The sequence below is a fragment of the Brassica rapa genome, chromosome A05 (assembly GCF_000309985.2).
Source record: "Brassica rapa cultivar Chiifu-401-42 chromosome A05, CAAS_Brap_v3.01, whole genome shotgun sequence".
Classification (NCBI taxonomy): domain Eukaryota; kingdom Viridiplantae; phylum Streptophyta; class Magnoliopsida; order Brassicales; family Brassicaceae; genus Brassica; species Brassica rapa.
In genome coordinates this window covers 15602990-15622757 of record NC_024799.2, presented here as the reverse complement: position 1 = coordinate 15622757, position 19768 = coordinate 15602990, and the positions used below count along the sequence as shown (strand labels likewise).

At 37.5% G+C, this 19768-nt stretch overlaps 2 protein-coding genes across 2 annotated transcripts; one reads left to right on the top strand and one right to left on the bottom strand.

The window, feature by feature from the left end:
- Positions 1–258: 258 nt before the first annotated feature.
- On the bottom strand, positions 259–2949 carry LOC103868818 (alkaline/neutral invertase CINV1). Its single transcript, XM_009146876.3, has 6 exons — positions 2754–2949; positions 2122–2494; positions 1610–2041; positions 1337–1527; positions 895–1262; positions 259–770 (listed from the first exon to the last, which is right to left on the bottom strand). The coding sequence occupies exons 2-6, from the start codon at positions 2464–2466 to the stop codon at positions 472–474; spliced, it is 1635 nt and encodes a 544-aa protein (XP_009145124.1). The 5' UTR covers positions 2467–2494; positions 2754–2949; the 3' UTR covers positions 259–471.
- A 250-nt stretch (positions 2950–3199) lies between these two features.
- Positions 3200–19071, top strand: LOC117133973. Its single transcript, XM_033291262.1, has 2 exons — positions 3200–12899; positions 13955–19071. Exons 1-2 carry the CDS (start codon positions 12224–12226, stop codon positions 14584–14586), a joined length of 1308 nt encoding a protein of 435 aa, XP_033147153.1. The 5' UTR covers positions 3200–12223; the 3' UTR covers positions 14587–19071.
- Positions 19072–19768: the final 697 nt, after the last annotated feature.

The window sequence follows — 19768 nt, the reverse complement described above, 5'->3', positions numbered from 1 at the left end:
GATATCAACCGAGATGTCAAAATGTTCGTTTGACTCTCAAATTATAAGACGACAAGGAGATCAAATTGGAGGAAAGTTAGAATTTGGTTTGGCACAAGATAATATGATATAGAAGATTAATCTTTTCTTTAAACATTCTATCTCAAATGTAAAACAGTTTTTTTTGGACGAATAAAATTTAACATTTATTAGAAAAAAAAGAAGACAAACTGTCGATTGAAACGGCAACAAAGAAAAAGGTGTAATGTTGAAATAAAAAAACGGCAAACGAGCTTTTTCCATTTCTTTTCTTCTTACTTGCAAGGCAAGAAAGAAGCAATCAATAAAGTCTGTGACCCCATCTTCCGGAGAAGTTTTGAATATCATCATTATCATACAAACAGCCAAGCAAAACAAAACAAAAACAAAAACAAAAACAAGAAAAATTATAACGTGACAAGTACTGAGCAGATCAGAAACGAGATCGGTTTTTCAAAGTTGCGGCCAAGACGCAGATCGCTTGATAACTGGCTTCATAAGTTTGTCTTCTTCGAGAGAGATCATACCGATGTGTGAAGGATCTTCCAGCAACATTTTAGCCACTAAGTAACCTGCTATCGACCATGTCTGATATTTCCTAGCCTGTTTCCCCACGTACCGTCCAAGCTTACCGTCGTAATACTCTGGCCAACAGTCTCTGTGAAGACGCGATTCTATCAGGTCAACCGCACGTCTCGCGATCTGCGGTCTTCCTGTCTTAATGCAGGCTGCAGTTAGCTGCCATAACAGAACTGTACATTGGAGCAGAAACAACAGAAAACGGCATGGTCAGAATCAAATCAATTCTTTGATACGTGTTGACACAATTCAATCTATCTCAGTTATGAAATCAGGCTTAAGGGAAAGAAAACAGACCTGGCCAAGAACCACCGTTGTGGTAGCTCCACCGTGTGTTCTTGGGGTCACAGCCAGTGACGATGCGCCACTCGTGGCCCTCGAGGCAAGGATAACAAATCTTGAGGGGCATCTCGCCTACAAGCTCATCCCACCTGTGCTCAAGAAGGTCCATAATGGCCATGGACTGATCAGGAGTGGCCAACGAAGACATTATGGAGACGCAATTGCCGAGTGCAAACCACCGGAAGTCCATATGGGCAGGTCCTACATTACCCACAAAGTAGCCTCCCCGGAGAGGCATGAAGTCAAAAACCCAATCTGGTATTGAGTCTGGCATCACATTGAACTTGTTCACCGCCGTGTGTGAGTATTCCTCAGTCTTGTACCTTCAGATAAAAGATGTATCAGTTTCAAGTTTAGAATTATCATCTCACCCAAAAACAGTATAATTAATTAATACCTGTAAATGTCATTGAGCTGCTGGTAATCAAGCCAGAAGTAGTTACGCATATGGAAGCTCAAGGCGTGAAGTCGCTTAGTGATCTTCTCAATGCACTCTCTGCCATCTCCATCAGGCTTTAGCATTGACAAGGCACATCTCAGAGCCATATAGAACAACGCTTGGATCTCAATTGGATACCCATAAACACCCTTCACATTCAAGAGCAAACAACCAATCAATTCAAGAAACAGTAACTAGTTTACAGCCAAGAGGATGACCTTAATAACTTACCATTCTACGATCAATCATGGAACATCCATCAGCACAAAGCAGCGTGGGGAAGGTATCGAACCCTTCAGCCAAGCACAAAGAGAGGATGAGTTTCATTCCCTTTTGACACTCTGGTGTCTCCGAGAGAGTCAAATCTCCGGTAGACTTGGTGTAAGCACGGAGAAGGATGATCCACCAGAAGCCTGAATCTACAGGGGCCACTCGTCCAATGGCGGTTTCACCAAAATCTGCAACCAGGTGGTCCGTCTCTCGGATGGGATCGTGACTCACCTTGAAGCTCGCAGGCATCACACCTTTCCCAAGCTTGAAACGGTCAACACGCTTCTCGGAATCTTGAAGCTGAAGGGTCTTGAGCAAAAAGTGTTTCACTATGTCCGATTCACCATTCATCAGAAACGCCAGTGCACTGGGTACAAAATCACGCACAAACACCTACAGGAACAGAAGACAGCATTCAAATTAATATATAGAGCTACGAGCCAACCCACTGATAGATAATATTTGATTGGTACCTGGTCGTAGTTTAAGACCTCGTCGGTAGTATTATCGACGGCAGCGAGAGTACCAACAGGAAGGCCACGGAAGAAGACCATAGACCTCCGTAGAGCCTCCCAAGCCTCAGCCATCATAGGATGAGGCTCAAAGGAGTTTCTAGCAGAAGAGAGAGGCGTGTCCAGAACCGACCTGCCTCTTGGAGAATCGTGCCTAGACAGTTCACTCATTGACCTCTCGTCGAAAGATCTCTTCCGTTCGATCTTCAACCTCGGTCTGTCTAATAATGCTCGATTCAGATCAAGATCGTCCATCTCCGATAGCGAACAGTGCGAACCTACAGCTCTTAGTCCAACTGATTCCATCTCGCTTACAGTCTGACTAGACCAAGATCTGAAATCATAAAACAAGATTATTACACACAACATCAGTTGACTCGAACCTAATGTAACTACTGTTGGATCGCGCGATTATTAGCTTATCCACTTGTCAAATCATTTTGAATATGAACTCTCATTGCTCCATCAAATGAAACAAAGACAGATCAAGATCCGACAGAGTCAACTTTGATGAGTGATATAAACCAGATCTAAGAATCAAACTGGGATACAAGCAGAGTGAGTTTGTTCCTAAGAGAGAAAGTAAATCGAACCTCCGGCGAAGAAGATGATAAAAGGAAAAATTCGTCGGAGCTGAAAGTTGATTGTTCTCCGACGGAAGTCTCCGAGAAATGTGAGAAGAGGAGGAGGAGACAAAGGGGAGATTTATAGGGAGAGGGAAGAGGAAGAAAACTGAGGATTGGGCGAAGAAGCTTCTTATTTATATTGCGGACAAACGGAACGAGACGGACTTTAAACGGAGTTTTTTCAACGAATTTATGTTTACCGGTTATAATCGGTCAATAGCAGGACAAGTCTACTCTACGTGGACTAAACGACGGCGTTCTGACTTGCTTTGTCTGATTTGGCATTTCTATTTTCTAATGCAATACTTGGTTTATCGGTTCCCGTCTTTTTTTTTTGACTGATACACCACCAAACAAAGTTAGGTGGGCGGTACATTTACTAGGCATTAAAAAATACTATTAGGTTTTTATTATATAGAGAAATTGACAGCCTCTAAATATTTTTGTCTTTCCAACTTTTTAGGGCTATTCGAGGTGTTCCAACTTCCAATGTCCATATGCTCGACACTATAGGTCAGACCCACCTTCTAAAACGCAGCCGTTGTGAGTGATTCCACGGAAACATAACGCTCTACAGAAGGTCTGGGCGTTTTTTCCCCAACCCGAAGTACCTACCTCAGTACAAACCGAAAAAACCAAAATCGGATCCGAACTGTTATACAAAAATATTCGAACATGACTTATGAGCCTAGTATTTTGGGGTTTGGTTATAACTGAAATTTAACCAAAATCCAAACTAAGATCCGATAATATCTAAAATTAGTTAAATATGTTAATGTTTTTATATATGTTAGGTGATTAAGATATTTTAGAGTGTTCAAAATATTTTTGTAGTTTGTTTTATCTATTATTTTGAATATTTTTTAGTTAATTTAGATAATTTAACTAATTTTAATTAGATTTGTGAATAATTTATAAATTTTGATTTTTTTTGTTAATTTTGGAGGTTTTAAAAAAATAATTTGGACGGTTTCAAACATTGGTTACAATCCAATCCGAACCGAATCCGGAAGGAACATAACCGAATCCGACCCGATAATTAGTAAAATCCGAACGAAACTTATCTCCAAAATGCTCCAAAATGACAACATTGCTCCAAAATACTCATGAACCTGTAAATACTCTAAAAGACTCCAAAACATAATAAATAGGTTCTAAAACACTTATATATCAATTCCCCCAAACTTATTATTTTGTTTGCCCTCAAGCAAAACAAGAGTAGTCCTAATGAAAGAGATTTTTGAAAATAGCAAAGACTCCCATATTTAAAATCACCACTCTCACTTTTGCAAATATGATAAGTGCAAGTGAAACATTACTAACCTAGGATGATTCAGTGTACTACACTCTAGTTTAGTCACTGATATCACTCAAATTACTCTAATTAGTGACTTTTACTCTCTTAAATAAGAGGTTCAGTTGTAGTACTTAAGGAACAAATCCACATGGAGCGTGGGCACACAATAGACTCAAGCAAGTCGCAATTAAGCTAAGCTAATAGATATGAAGAGATGGTTTCTAGACTTAGGTTTTCAGGTAATCAGGATTATAGTGATATAGATGCTAAGGTTATCAATCCTAGAACTCGAATTATACTGTAAAGATATCCAGCTTCTGCATGCGAGTCTTATGTATTGACTAAGTCCAATATCTCAGCTTCCGCTTGTTGATATGGATCAAACGTTGATCGATGCTATGAGATTAGCGTCGATTGATGTTTCCTTAGACAGACCTTAAAGAGTTGATCTATAGGTTCACTAGTCTTAACTAAATCAGATGTCTCTTGTTTCTAGCAATCCTAGCTCAAGGGAATCTATTATGGTGTAGAACCCACCGCCGTATAGGTTCTAGTTAGCTACTCTGGAACACATGCATTGCAATCAATTCTTGAAGGATATCTATAACCTTAGCAATTCTATATTTAAGGCTAATCCCTCATAACCATAATAAACCCTAAATCTAACAGGTGAATCTATTCAAGCATGATAATTATCACATAAAACCATAGATGAATAGATGAATAGAAATCAATAATAAAACCACAGGAGTTCCAATAGGACTTTGAAGGAGTTCCTCTCTTCTCCAACCCTAAACCTATGGACAAAACTAAGTAAAGAAAGCTTAGCCGTCAACATTGGCTTAGAAAACACATAAATATGATTTTAGGTCGTCCAGGGGTATGGCAATAATTGAAGACTTCTGGGCTTTAGTCGATTATGAAATAGGCTCGGCCAATCTTCTGGGATTACCGTCGATCAATACCAAGGCTTTTTCGTTTATCGACATTCCTTCATTTCTTCGACAGCTTCCTCTCACGAGGCAGACGTACCACCCTTCAGTAAAACAAACATAACTTCTTCTACATGATGCTGATTGACCTCAAACTGGTAGAATTGGAAAGCTAACTCAAATATATATCATGTGTCAAAATATGTAATCAAACCGTGGAAATGTCTCCATCCATATCTAAACTTTTGACGCGTCTGTGTAGTTCTGCACCTCAAAAGGCTCCAAAATCACCAAAATTCTTCAAAACGTACTTGAACCTGAAAACACTCTAAAAACATACTCCAACCCCGTATAATATACTTTAAAACACTCATATACCATGGCTAAAAATGGATAAAATTTATGGTATATCAGTCACCATTACCATACATCACACAACTCCATTGATAGAGCCTGACATACCCCTCTATTTACCTCATTTCTGCATAAAGTAAATGTGTAGGCTACATATTGGGAGCATCGATCGAGGGACACATGGAATCAACTCAAGCAATTATATGGATCTACACGTAACCTTTCTTGTTTTCCCTCTCTCTTCTCTCTTCTCTGAATCCATTTTTTTTTTAGTTTTAGATAGTATATATAGTATTACTAGGAAAAGTTATAGGCGAATTGTGGGGTCATCGATAATGTATCTACTCCTCATTTCCAATCAATGTGTGATCATTCTATCATAGTAGAATAATGGGGTCGCAGGAAACAGTCCTACCCCACTAAACCGCAAGAAATCATTTCAATCTTTTGTAAATATGGATGCCAAAGAGAGGTGGAAGGAGAACCATGGAAACTGAGTCTAATACCTTCCAGACTCGCAGGAGGACTCCGGTCCAATGTGTACCAAGCCCCAAAAGAATTGTGTAGAGTAGATTAAGATTGGATGTCAACTTTGATTTTTCCAGACATTCTCAGTAAGTGTGGATGTGAGCAACACATGATACACTGTGGTGTTTCCATCTAATACATCCCGCAGTCAATAAATTTAGATGGTGCTAGAGAGTAGTTAGGGTAGCAATTAAATTGTATATGATCATAATCCCCTTCTTGACTTAGTTAAACATAAGTGAAAACATTTATTTTATAAGACTAAAACTAAACTTAATATCAGTAAACCCCTTTCATACTTAAACAACACTATCCCATTGTTTATTCAATCGAAGTTTGGTTAGAACATAAATAAAAAATACTCAATGTAACAAGGAAAATGATATACCTGCTCGCGGAAGTCAGTGTCGATCAACAAAATTAAGTGGCAATCGATCGTTGGCGGTGGTGTACTGTCGATTAATATCGACTGGTCTCATCGGCCAATTCTTAGAGAAATCGTTTCCTCAGATTTTTTTCTTTTTTTTCTTTTTTCTGAAACAAGGCAATGACAAAAATTAAGTAAAATTGACAATTAAAACTTAAATAAAACTTACCAATAGGTTACCTCCCATTAAGCATTTTTTATAGTCATTTAGCTTGCTATTTGGAGGTCGTTTGGCTAGTATGGAGGTAGGTGACTACTTTTTGGAAAAAAAGTGTTTACATCTTCTTTGTTCATCTCAAGCCAGGTAACAACAAAGCTTTTGATTGCTTCTTCACGTCGGGTTCTGTGATCTTGCTGCCTCTGAATAGTCTTATGAGAAGAATTTACTTTCAACTTCAATGCCTCCATCTGTCCTTCCAATGCTGCAACAAGGTTGACAAGAGGGAAATATACATCATCTATTTGTCTATAAGACTTCTCGATGCCACGATGTCATTGAGGAGTTCTTCTATGTAGTCTTTTCTGTATGAATGAGCAGGCCAGTAGGGTTGTGAGACATAATCACCAGGTAGCTAAAAACATTCCTCATACTGTGGTACACGCAGATACTTCCCTCCTGATTTATCAGCCATCTCTAATATTGCTTTTATATCCTTCTTAGAAACATTGATGATTCTTTCATCAAGTGCTTGTGCATTGCCTTATTCATCTCTGTGTACTCCATACTCATCTGGCTGTATGACACAAATCTTCCTCCTTGAAGGGATAGCAATGTGAATCGCAAAGCTCGGTTGGTAGTAATCATTCTTCCAATTGTCGATCGATCCTTCTGAAAAATCATCTATCTCATTCGCAGGATTATTGTCGACCGGTGCCTCTAAGGCTATGTCGATCGTGGATTCAAAACGACGGTCGATAGACGGCTCATGTTGAGTGTCGATCGATATCTCACCATCTGATTCGCGTTCAGCTCCAGAATCGGAGTAACATACTTTTTGAATCCTGGATCATCTCCGATCTTGATGTAGGACGTTTGTGACTTGACAATTCTCACTGGATCATAGTAGACATTCAGGTCTATGAGTGTCAGGAACAACTGGTTTGTCTGCATCTTACAAACTGCTCCTATAGTAGCCATGAAATATCTCCCAAGTAGTAGAGAAGAATTCCAGTGAAGCTTGATATCTAAGACATGGAAGTCCACTAAAATTAGGCATTACCAATCTGTACCTCAAAGTTTCTGATGATTCCTCTTGAGTTCCTCCTATAACAGTCTCCAAAAAGAAACGAATCCTCCGAAGATTCTAATTAATATTCATTTATAATAATATTTAACATTAATTACAAATTTTATTAAAACTAAATATCAGAAAGAAATATATCTTCACATTTAAATAAAAACCATTAAATATCTTTTAGATATCTTATATTATAAATATTGAAATAATATAATATATTAGGGTATATATTATTGACTAAGTTAATTTTATGAGAAATAATAGGAAGTTATATAATGTAATGGTCCAACTATGATTTTTTTGTAAGTAGGATTTTTTAGTGCTTCTGTTTTAATAGTATATTTTAATAGTATAGATAAAAAAATTAACACATGTTTTAAGTGTTCAAAACACTACCTATTTTTCCAACTTAAGTCGCCAACTCTTGACCATATATCTACTTTATGAGGTATACAAAACAGACATTAAACATGACCGTCTGTGTTTAGATTTCGTCCTAAAATTAGTCGTGGTTCATATTTAACAAAAGGAATTGTTAGTTGGTTGAATCTAGAGTAATAAGTGTTTAAAAGTCCTATTTGTAAACCATAAATCAATTGGAAATGTAAAATTTGTGGAGCTTTAGAAAGAGAAACCATAATCAGATAAATCTATGAAAAAAGGATCATAAAACACAACTAAAAAATAGTACATAGAGCAAACATTCAAGTGAAATGTTAAACAACCATTAACATATGAAAACATGTCAAAACATCATCAAAAGTTGTCAAATTTCATTTAGAAATACTTTTTACTTATAAATATTATGTTGATGATATTATCAGCATAACATATATTCGGAGGTCTTTTTGTAATTCATATAATCCATGTAATTTTAAAAAGATTACATGGATTATATGAATATATTTGGATACATGTAATCTATTTTTGTTAAGCTAGATGGATTTTCAACTATCGATGTGGGAGACTTTTTCTCTAATATATCTCCTCTAAATGATGGTTCTTTGAGCGTCAATCTCGGAATGTTCGAGGATTGATCGATGGGCTAACTTGGGCTAGATCGATATGGATCATGTTGTATTGTATTTATCGGGCTCTGATACTATGTTAAAAAGTATATGAGTTTCCAACCTAAAACTAATAGCTGATAAATGGATTGGACAATCTATTTTATGTATTAATAAAGATCCTTTCCAACTACCAATATAGAATATTTTGTCTTTAATAATCGGTATTGTTTCTCTGATAAAACAAAATTTTGTAACTCATCGTATTCCCATTTTTGAATTAGTAATGAATTTATTGTTTAAAAAATCTTTTATCCTTCTATCTCCTTTTTTTTTCTCAACCTACTGTGTTTTTGTAACATCAGTTTGTTAAATCCAGTCAATAATCTCAGAATAATTGTTATTAACTAGACATTTGGTTAACACCTACAGACCGTTCAAAGACACAGTAAGTGTTTTTCCCTAATTTTCGGATCAGACATATTCCAAGAGCACAAAACACTTTGGTAGACAGACTTGCATGTGGTGCGAAAATTTTTTCTACAGCTATGCTTTATGTGGATTTCACACCACCGGCTTGGCTCTCTGAACCGGTTGGCGTAGTTATTTAGTTTAGCAGTTGTTGTCAAATAAAAAAAAGTTTACACCTATCGTGTGGGTAAAAGACCTAACCTTTTTCTAAGGATTTTGAAACCCTTGACGTTTACAAATATTTATAAAACATTGACAGTTCTATGAAAAACCACGTTTTTCTTTTCTTGTGGCAAGGACCACGTATGTTGGGTTGTTGCCCTACGCATAGTAAGTGGATATAATATAGTTTAGTTTATATTGTATATAAAATATACATATAATAATGCATTATATAGTCTATATCCAATGAAATAATTAACAAACTTAAAATAATATAATGCTGTGGATGTTTGAACCCACCATCTGAGCATATATAATATCATGCTTGCCGTTGGTCCTATCCCTACTATGTTATCAGCCCGTTTTTTTTAGAGCCGGGCAAAGAAAAAAAAGACCGATCAGAAAAATCGAACCCATCTAATCCGAGAAGTAGTACCAAATTTTTAGATTTAATATATATAATATATAAAGTATTTTGAAGTTTGTCATAATACTCGTAAATATATATAAACAATCAAAATAAAAAATAGTTAAACAATACTAAAAATACCAAAATACTTGAAGTGTCTATTAATTATCTATCTAAATATTCAAGTGACGCTAATTTTTTTAACTACAAAGCCAAACCATTAAATTTAGGTATTTGGGCATACGTTATTCAAAATTTTCTGTAATAATATTTTATTTTTATTTTTAGATTTTGACAAAATTTAAAGTATATATGAAATTTAGAATTTTAAAATTAAGTTAAACATATTATCTGAACCCAAACCAAACCCACAAAGATCTAAACCAACTCGAACCGAAATTTATAAATATCGAATGAAGCTGAAATTTGTAAATCCAAAAACTCGAAACCCATATAAACCCGAACCGAACTGATACTCTAAAACACACCCCTAATTTTTTTGATTTTTATCAACAAGCCAACTAATTGATTAAAAGCCTTTTAGTGGCAATTGAACTACACCTGCCTAATTGTTTTCAATTCATTTTTCCCCTTTCGAATCCGCTCAACTTTGACGATCCAACCCATGACCGACGTTACCTAGAGGTACTTCTTCATCCTCATTGCGAATTGGTTCAGTTTTTACATGGAAGACTACTAAGAAAAATTCAAATTCTGGTGACTCATTGGAAGTACAATAGAAATCTTTTTTAAAGGACAAAGGAGCGGCCATTGAAAACCTCTAGTTAGTCACCATGAGAGAAGTTTGTTTTTGCGTTTGTTTGAAAGGATTTTAATGACTCTGAGGTGGGATGGCCGTTGGCGATGATTTCATCTCCTCCGGCCTAGATCTTCTTTCTATGCATTGAGAAGGGGGGGGGGGGTGTACGCGGCTTGTCAGAATTTCTGAGACAACGAGTCATAAAAAGGCGGCGGTGATAAGCCATGGATTTGACCAACTTTCACCCATGGTTTATAGGTGTTTTTATAACTAATTATTATATTATAGAGTCTATTTATTATATTTATAAGATCAGGAGTGATTTGGAGATAAGTGATGGTTTTGGAGCATTTTGGAGATATATGAAGCAAGCACCCGAGATGACCATCGAGCTCGACCATCGGTCGATACTGAGGGAGAAATATTGATCGATGTTAACATCGATCGACAGCGAAGCGCGTAGAAAGACCGTAGTCACAACCGACTTGAAGCCCAAGTCTTCACCAATTTACAAGATTACCCTTGACGAGTTTTAATCTAATTATATAAGCTTTGCCACCATGTTAGAGGCAAAGTGTGCTTTTCTTGTGTTTTCGTGTTTTACTATTTTCAGCAAAGGTTTTCTAAGATTTTGATAGATTGGAGAGAAGATCCAAGTTATATTTGTGATTTGAACTCCATTGATATCTATTTACTATTCTAATGAAGTTTTCTTACCTTATTGCTGCTTGAATTGCTTGGCCATGTCTTAGTAGTTCCATTGTTAGATTTTATGGTTTAAAAAGGTTATGAGGGATCAGCTCCAACTATAAATTGCTGAGTTATGATAATAATCATTAGGATTGTCATTAATGCAAGATTCTAGATTAGCTTCCTAGAACTTGCCATAGGATTGTTAGATATAAGCGATAGCTTTAATCTCTTCCTGAAACCATAGAGCTAAGATTCTTGCTAGAGTAAGGCGAGAGCTGATCTAGTGAGCTTAGTGAGCACATTCAACCCGCGCATTAACGCTTGACCAATAGCATCGATCGATATTCAAATAGAATAATCGATTGACGTTGCGAATAGTGTATCGATCGATATTCATATAGAATCATCGATCAACACTGGTCAATAGACAAACCTAGAAAGCGAAAGCCTAGTGGTTCGTTTATAAGTGTTGAGCTCTATATTATCATGCATGCAACTCATTTGGCATTTGTAGGATTATATTTTCAAGTTTCCTGAATAAAAACCCTAAGTATAGCTATTTCCTTTTTAAGCACCAAAACCTCTACCAATCAATCGAGCAATTACATGCTCAACAAACTACAATTTTACATTTAAATCATTAAACCACCTTACTTAACAAATCTAATTAGATTTATTAGGTTTTCTATCTCCTTGCGGATTTGATCCCTAAGTACTACAATTGAACCTCTTATTTGAGAGAGTAAATTCACTACTTAGGGTAATTTGAGTGATATCAAATTTGGCGCCATTGTCGGGGAGCTTTGATCGCCTATTAAACTTAATTTTTTTAAGTTTCTGACATAAATTTTTTTTCTTGGATTTTCAGGTACATGCCCAGCAGTACCAGAAGCAACAAGGAAAGTCAACTGCTATTCTCACTAGATCCTGCAAGCTTGGAGCGTTCAATCCGCAAAGAAGCGCACTCCGCATCGATCGACAACAACACTTGTTCGTCGCTCGATTTTCGTCAATCACCGTCGACCCATGCACTAGTCCTATCGACCGACACTCGCTCACCACCGTCGACCAAAGACACTCATCTTCCGTCGACGGACATCTTCCATCCGATATCGATTGATACTTCAGTCCGAACATCGATCGATACTGAGCGCGAGACATGGTTGCAACCTTAATTCTTATACGTGATGAGAGGGGAGACCTAAATGAACATGAGAGTCATCTACGTAATGCAGCAGGCCAGAGGATTATTGCTCAGGTGGCTGCAATCCCTGAGTCCGATACTGATGCTACATGCACTACTTTACCTGTAGATGAGGCTGCTCGACCCAGAAGATTGGCTGACTACAACCGTCCATATCAGTTCTACACCAACAGATCAGCCATTCGTCCTCTAACTATTCAGAAGGATTTCAAGTTGAAGGCGCAATACTACACACTCGTGGGACAGACACCCTACTATGGGCTATCTCATAACCATTCTATGGACCATCTGGAGAGGTTCGAGGATCTCATATCTGCTATTAAAGTCGAGGGAGTCTCTGAAGACTACTTCCTATGCAAGCTCTTCAAATACTCAGTTGTTGTAGATGCTTCACATTGGCTTAAGCAGTTACAACTAGGATCTCTCACATCTTGGAGCGACATCAAGAATGCATTCTTATGCAACTTCTTTTATGAAGCGCGTGCTGAAGACTTGAGGAGAAAGATTGCTACATTCACTCAGGAGCCTGCAGAATCATTCAGAAGCTCCTGGATCAGATTCAAGTCTTATCAGAGAGACTGTCCACACAATGGATTCAATGAAGTACAACTGCTCAGTACTTTCTACAGAGGCATCACAGTTGTCGGGGAGCTTTGATCGCCTGTTTTCTAATTTTTGTTAAGTATTCTGACATAAATTGTTTTTCTTGGATTTTTGGATACAAACCCAGTAGTACCAGAAACAACAAAGAACCCCAACTGCTATTCTAACCAGATCCTGCAAGTTTGGAACACACGATCCATAAGGAAGCTCGCTCCTTATCGACTGACAACAACACTTTTGTGTCGCTCGATTCTACTAAACCACCATCGACCCAGACACCAGTCCCGTCGACAGATTCTCGCTTACCCCTATCGATTGACAACACAAACCTTCCGTCGACCGATACCTTTCACCCGACATCGATTGACATTCCATCTCAGACATCAATCGATACTGAACTACGAGAAATGATTGCACCTTTGATACTTGTTCGGGACAACAATGGAGACCTGCATGACCAGGAAGGTCATCTGCGTAATGCAGCAGGTCAGAGAATATATACTCAGGGGGCTGCAATCCCTGAGCCTGATGCTACTACTACATGTACTACCTTACCTGTAGATGAGGCTGCGCAACCCAGGATGTTGGCAGACTACAACCGTCCAGATCGCTACTACACCAACAGATCAGCCATCCTTCCTCCTACCATTGAGAGGGATTTTGAGCTGAAAGCGCAGTACTACACACTTGTGGGACAGTTGCCCTACCATGGACTATTCCACGAGCATCCTATAGACCATCTGTAGAGGTTCGAGGATCTGATTTCTGCTATTAGAGTCAAGGGGGTCTCTGAAGACTACCTATTATGCAAGCTTTTCAGATATTCACTTGCTGGAGAAGCTCTGCATTGCCTCAAGCAGTTACAACCAGGATCTCTTAAATCCTGGAGCGAAATCAAGAATGCCTTCTTATGCAATTTTTTTGATGAGGCGCGTGCTGAAGACTTGAGGAGCAAGATTGCTACATTCACTCAGGAGCCTGCAGAATCATTCCGAGGCTCTTGGATCAGATTCAAGTCTTACCAGAGAGACTGTCCACACCACGGATTCAATGAAGTACAGATACTCAGTACTTTCTACAGAGGCATCGCGGTGCAATACCAGATGGCTCTTGATGCTTCCAGCAATGGGAACTTCAACACCAGGAATCCAGAAGAGGCAGTGAAGGTCATTGAAAACCTAGCATCTAACATCAACACCAAGAACACTGATTTTGAGAGGAAGATATCTGCCACCATCCTTAGGAATGGTCAGATGGATGAAGTAAAAGCAAAGCTGGACAATGTTCACAAGCTTCTCACGAAGCATGTCGGTTTGTTTGAAGATGCAGAGGCTGTAGACACAGAAGGTAGAGCAGAGGAAGAAGATGTGAACTTCATCAGTGGAACTGGATTCCAAGGTTCTGAAAACCAAAGTGGAAACATAAACTCCTATAGAAATAGAGGTAATTTCAACCAGAGTTCGCAACACCAAAAACCCTACAACAACAACTACAATAACAACAAAGGTTATGGAAACTCCTACTACCAGAAGCCACCACCGCCTACTCAAGAGAGAAAGATTGAAGAGATGCTTGATAGGGTTCTTGAGGGACAGCAGCGCATGACAGTGGACTTCAATGGGAAGATTGATTCTATCTACACCAACCTGAACACAAAGTTTGAGACTTTGAGCACTCATGTGAAGAAGCTGGAGATGCAGGTTGTTCAAATATGAGAAGCTCTTAAGAGGCAGGGATCCTTGACAAGAGAGGTAGAAGATGATGTGATGAAGCACCACGTGAATGCCATCATTGAGGATGATTTCTGGCAAGTGGTGAAGGAAGAGAAGCTGGAAGAAGGAGATTTCAAAGTAGAGAGTCTGATGAGTTTCGGCGGATCGCATTGGTGTTGATCTACCCCGAGCCTTGAACATCGGTCAACAGAAGTCATTCAAAACCGATCGACATCCTCACCCGAACATCGATCGATAACACCTACGGAGTCAACCACATCTTGTAATGACATAAGGATCATGAATCAAGAGGAGTTCGCAGCAAAACTCCCACATTTGCCTAGCCCCTGTCTACATAAAAATCGATCGATATTCTGACCCCGTCATTGATAGAAATCAAGAGACCTCCATCGATCGACAACCTCCAGCACCGATCGATCGATGAGCACCTCTTACATATCGAGTGCAGATGCTAAATATAGATGTTGAACATCTTAATGCACTCATGCCCAAACCCAAACCTTCAGAAAACCCACCAAAGACCGCCAGGACATCTTGGACATTAAGTTAAACTATAATTCTTTTCAATTACTTGGGAGAGCCTTCTTGTCAATAGTAGGAGCAGTGTGCAACTTGCAAACCAACCAGTTGTGCCTAACACTCATAGATCCTCATGTCCACTACAACAAGAATCAATGATCATGGAATCATTGCAGCATGCCACTATGGAGCCGAGTACGAAACAGAATACTCGGCGTCGATCGAAACTCACACTGCAACATCGATCGACAATGCCCATCAAAAATCGACCGACGCAGCAAGGAAAGAATCGGTCGACAGTAGTTAAGGAGAATGAGAAAACGATTACTACAATCCCACTATGGCAGCACACACCATACATATGGAGGAGTATGGTGAAGATTATGAGGAAAAACGAGCTATAGAGAAAGAGCGATTCTTGACGAGGAAGATAGACTTCTTCATCATTCCTCTTGGAAAAAGAAGTCGCCATCGATCGACACAAACGTTTCAACATCAATCAACATTCAGCTTCATCAACCAAGCCGCCTTCGAGCATCGACCGAAATCGCCTACTATCCATCGATCGACACTAACGTCGACTATGCCCGAGACGGAGATTACTCAATTGGCAGTTGGGCAGATGATCACTATCACGAGATCTACGCAGTAGATACAACATACCGTGATCAAGGAGCTGATGAACTTCATGAGGCTTTCACATATGTGGAACTTCTCAACATGCAAAGAAGCGATTAAATAGATCAGAAACGAGCAAAAGCTGCTTGGGAAAGAACACGTTTCAGCCATCCAATCGACAGAGCGAGCCATCCATCCATAGAAAGCGAAAGCCTAGTGGTTCGTTTATAAGTGAGCTTTATATTATCATGCATGCAACTTATTAGACATCTATAAGATTATAATTCCAATTTTTCTGAATAAAAATCCTAATTCTAGCTATTTTATTTTTAAGCACCAAAACCTCAACCAATCAATCGAACAATTATTTGCTCAACAAACTGCAATTTTACATTTAAATCATTAAACCACCTTACATAACAAATTCAATTAGATTTATTATGTTTTCTAGCTCCTTGTGGATTTGATCCTTAAGTACTGCAATTGAACATCTTATTTGAGAGAGTAAATTCACTATTTAGGATAATTTGAGTGATATAATTTAAATGAGGCGGCTAGGGTTTTGGAGCCGTTTCTTCATTAAGACAAATAATTTATGGTCGTAGGATGCATCTACAGATGGTTTAACTTTAGCGCTGACTAGTGACGGATCTGTGGTGGCGTTGTACATACCAGCCTTGAAGTCTCGAAAACCGGAATGCCAGCTATCGGTGTTCACCGGAGGGAAAAACGCGCTTCCCAGTCTTTTTACCCATTACCTTCTCTTTTTGTTGCTCAAATCTGTTTGTTATTATAATGTTTTGCCAAATCTTCTGTAACCAATAAGCTGTTGTTTCAGTTAGCCAGCCTTGCGTTTCTGTTCTGTCGCCTGTTTAAAAGTTGAGTTAATGCATAATTTTATTTTTAAACAAACTGACTAATTTGTGACGACGTTTTGCGTATTACATATATGATGTTATAATCCTAATCATTCATTTACATGTCCTACATGGTTATTATAATACTCTTTCCGTTTATTAGGAGACGACGTTTTGGAAAAAATAATGTTTGTTTTAAATTACATGTCCATTTTGTTTATCAAAATAAAATTTATTAATTTTTATATATAAAGATTTTTATACTCTGAAAATTATTTTTATTGGTTAAAATATAGTTAACTAAATAGTTAATAGATCGAGAGTTTCCTTATTTAATTCGTGCTCCAAATAGTCTGAAATCAAATTTAAATATTAAATTATATAATAATGATTGGGATCATGAAAAACGAGATAACTCATTTTAACATCTTATACTCGTGACACGCATTATCGACGTGGCATGCACACCCGGGTTGGAATTTTTTAACTGGCGAGTTATATTTTATCTTTGATGTGAGATGTATGATTTTGTATACTCATTTTCATAATGGGTTGACAATAAAAAAAATGTGTATGCAGTAGCGTGAAGCGAGCGTTATAATTTTCTAATAATAATCACGTGCACCTAATCCACCCGGTCCTTGAAATATTATAGATAATCCGAACCCTCTTATGATATAAATTGGTGATTCTGAGTAGCCATTTCCGCGAAAATGACCCCAAAACGAGTTTTATCATACTTTTTTCATGTCAAATATGAAATGTAATCTAATATGTGTCGATTTATCTTCATCGTTTTCAATCAATATATGATAGTGACACGGAGACCATTTCTTTCGCGTTGGTCTTTATTTATTTTGCATAGGCATAAGTCATATGTTTAAACGTTACAAAAGATTTGGCGTATCTTATAAATGATAAAATTACCAAACATAAAACTGTCAATTTTCTAGCGTGGATAAGAATCTGACGCGGAATCAGATTAATTACTAGAAGTTTTCAGATTGGATATTTTCAATTGTCTATTTTCACCATGACTTCATGATATATACATACATGTCCAACCAGGGGCGAAGCTAGGAATTATTTTTAGTGGGTGCAAAATTCATAAAGGGCAAAATAAATAGCAAAGTTGGTGTCGAACCCTGGATACTTAGGGGTGCATAAGTAAACATTAACCATTTTTACTAGCTGGAACTTGCAAAGTTTTATACAAAACTCCTTAATAGTCATAAAACTATGGGTGCATGTGCACACACAGCTGCTTTACTGGCTTCGCCCCTGTGTCCAACTATCTCTCAGTGAAATGATACTGACAAATAGTTCGACTCCAGATGTTCTAATAAGACTTAAGATATGGTTTTTCCTTTATTTGACCATGCATGATCAACTTTAGTCTTTGACGGAAATCATATCTGAACTATCAGTACTAATTTTCAAAAAAGAAAAACAACAATGATTGCCTGATTTAGTGTACACTGTGTTTATCTCCTCTATCTCTATGTAGTCAACACTGAACCTATCATTCACTTAACTCTTTTATTTGTAGCACCTTCCAAATACTTACCTACTTCAAATGTTAATTTCAAAAATAGATGACTCAAAATATTTTGAAAATGCTAAATAATTTATTGTAATACTATTGTTGGGTTGCTTGAACCAGGCCCAAACAAACTCATTGAAAGAGACAATCAGCTATCAAGCTCAATTCCATGTACAAGTTGTTGAAGACAACATATACTACAATCATGGGTCAACGTTTTCAAGATCATGTAATCAAAACATATCGAGCTTGTGGATAAATAGAAAATGGTTGTACATGCGAAGTGTTAAAAGCGGAGCAAATATAAACCAATTTGGTCCCTCCAATAAGCCAAAGGACACTGATTGAAGATTATTGATATTTTCAAGACTTGCTCATATTAGTTACTTTCACAAGCTATTTAATCACTACAAGAAAATAGTCAATTCAATCAGTTGGGGGAATCAGTCGTTTATTTACGGTTTGCGACTGATTTGTGACTGAGGCACTTAGTCACAAAGCGTCGTGTTGCAAATATAAACAATCGTACATCAGTCACAACTTAATGGCTGATTTACGGCTGACTTGGAAGTACAGAGTGCAGTGGGTATCTTGTCGAAGTTCAGTTGCAAAAAATTGTGCCTAACCCGCTACGTACCAAGCGTCTGGTCTACGACTACTTGTAAGTTGGTATGTGGTTGGGGAGAAGTTGTCGTTTGTCAATTGTCAGTCGTACATACGCAGTTCCTATATAATCGTAAAATTGCGACTAAGGGCCTGACTGGTTCAAACGCAGCGGTTGCGGTTGCGGAAGTTTGTGGATGCGGGTGGTTGCGGTTTCTAGCGGTTTTAAGAGATTTGTACGACTGGTACTGCGGTTAAAAATTGGTGCGTTTTTGCGGATGACTTATGACTGGTTAACTACCAAATGCGGTAACAGTCAAATAATAAATTAACAATATTTACATTTAATATAATTATAAAAATATCAAAAATCATAAAATTATAATAAATATAAAATTTATATTTAGAAAGTTATAATTTTAATTTTTGAAAATTTATTGAAATTGTTTTTATTATAAATTTTTATAATATTAATTAAAATATAATAGATATATTTTAGTATTTTCATAATTTTAATTTTAAATTTTTTATTAAATATTTTTACTTTTGTATATATATTGTTTTTAAAAAAATAAAAAATTTTTACCCTCCCGCAACCGCCCACAACCGCAAACGCTAGCTGGAGCCAGCTTTTGAATTTATGAGATTCAGAGCGGTTTGAAGCGGTTAAGAGCGATTTGAGTGATCGTTGCAAACCGCTGACAACCGCTACCAACCATAAAAACTGCATTTGCGGGTGGTAGCGGGAAAACCAGTCGCCTCCTAAGTAGTGATGATTGGTTACTGATTTGGTGAGCAGTTACGGACTATCTGGGTAACTGAAAACTGTAATTTGGCTATTTAGTGACTCCTTTACAACTGATTTGTGACGTTTTACCGACTGATTTGCAACTTGTTACGTATTTTGTTTCTGGGATTTTGAAATTTTATTTTCTGGATTTCTTGTTTGAATGATGCCAATGTTATAAAACTATCCTATTGAACGATTCTAAATCTCAAATTAGAACTTAATTTGAAAACTAAA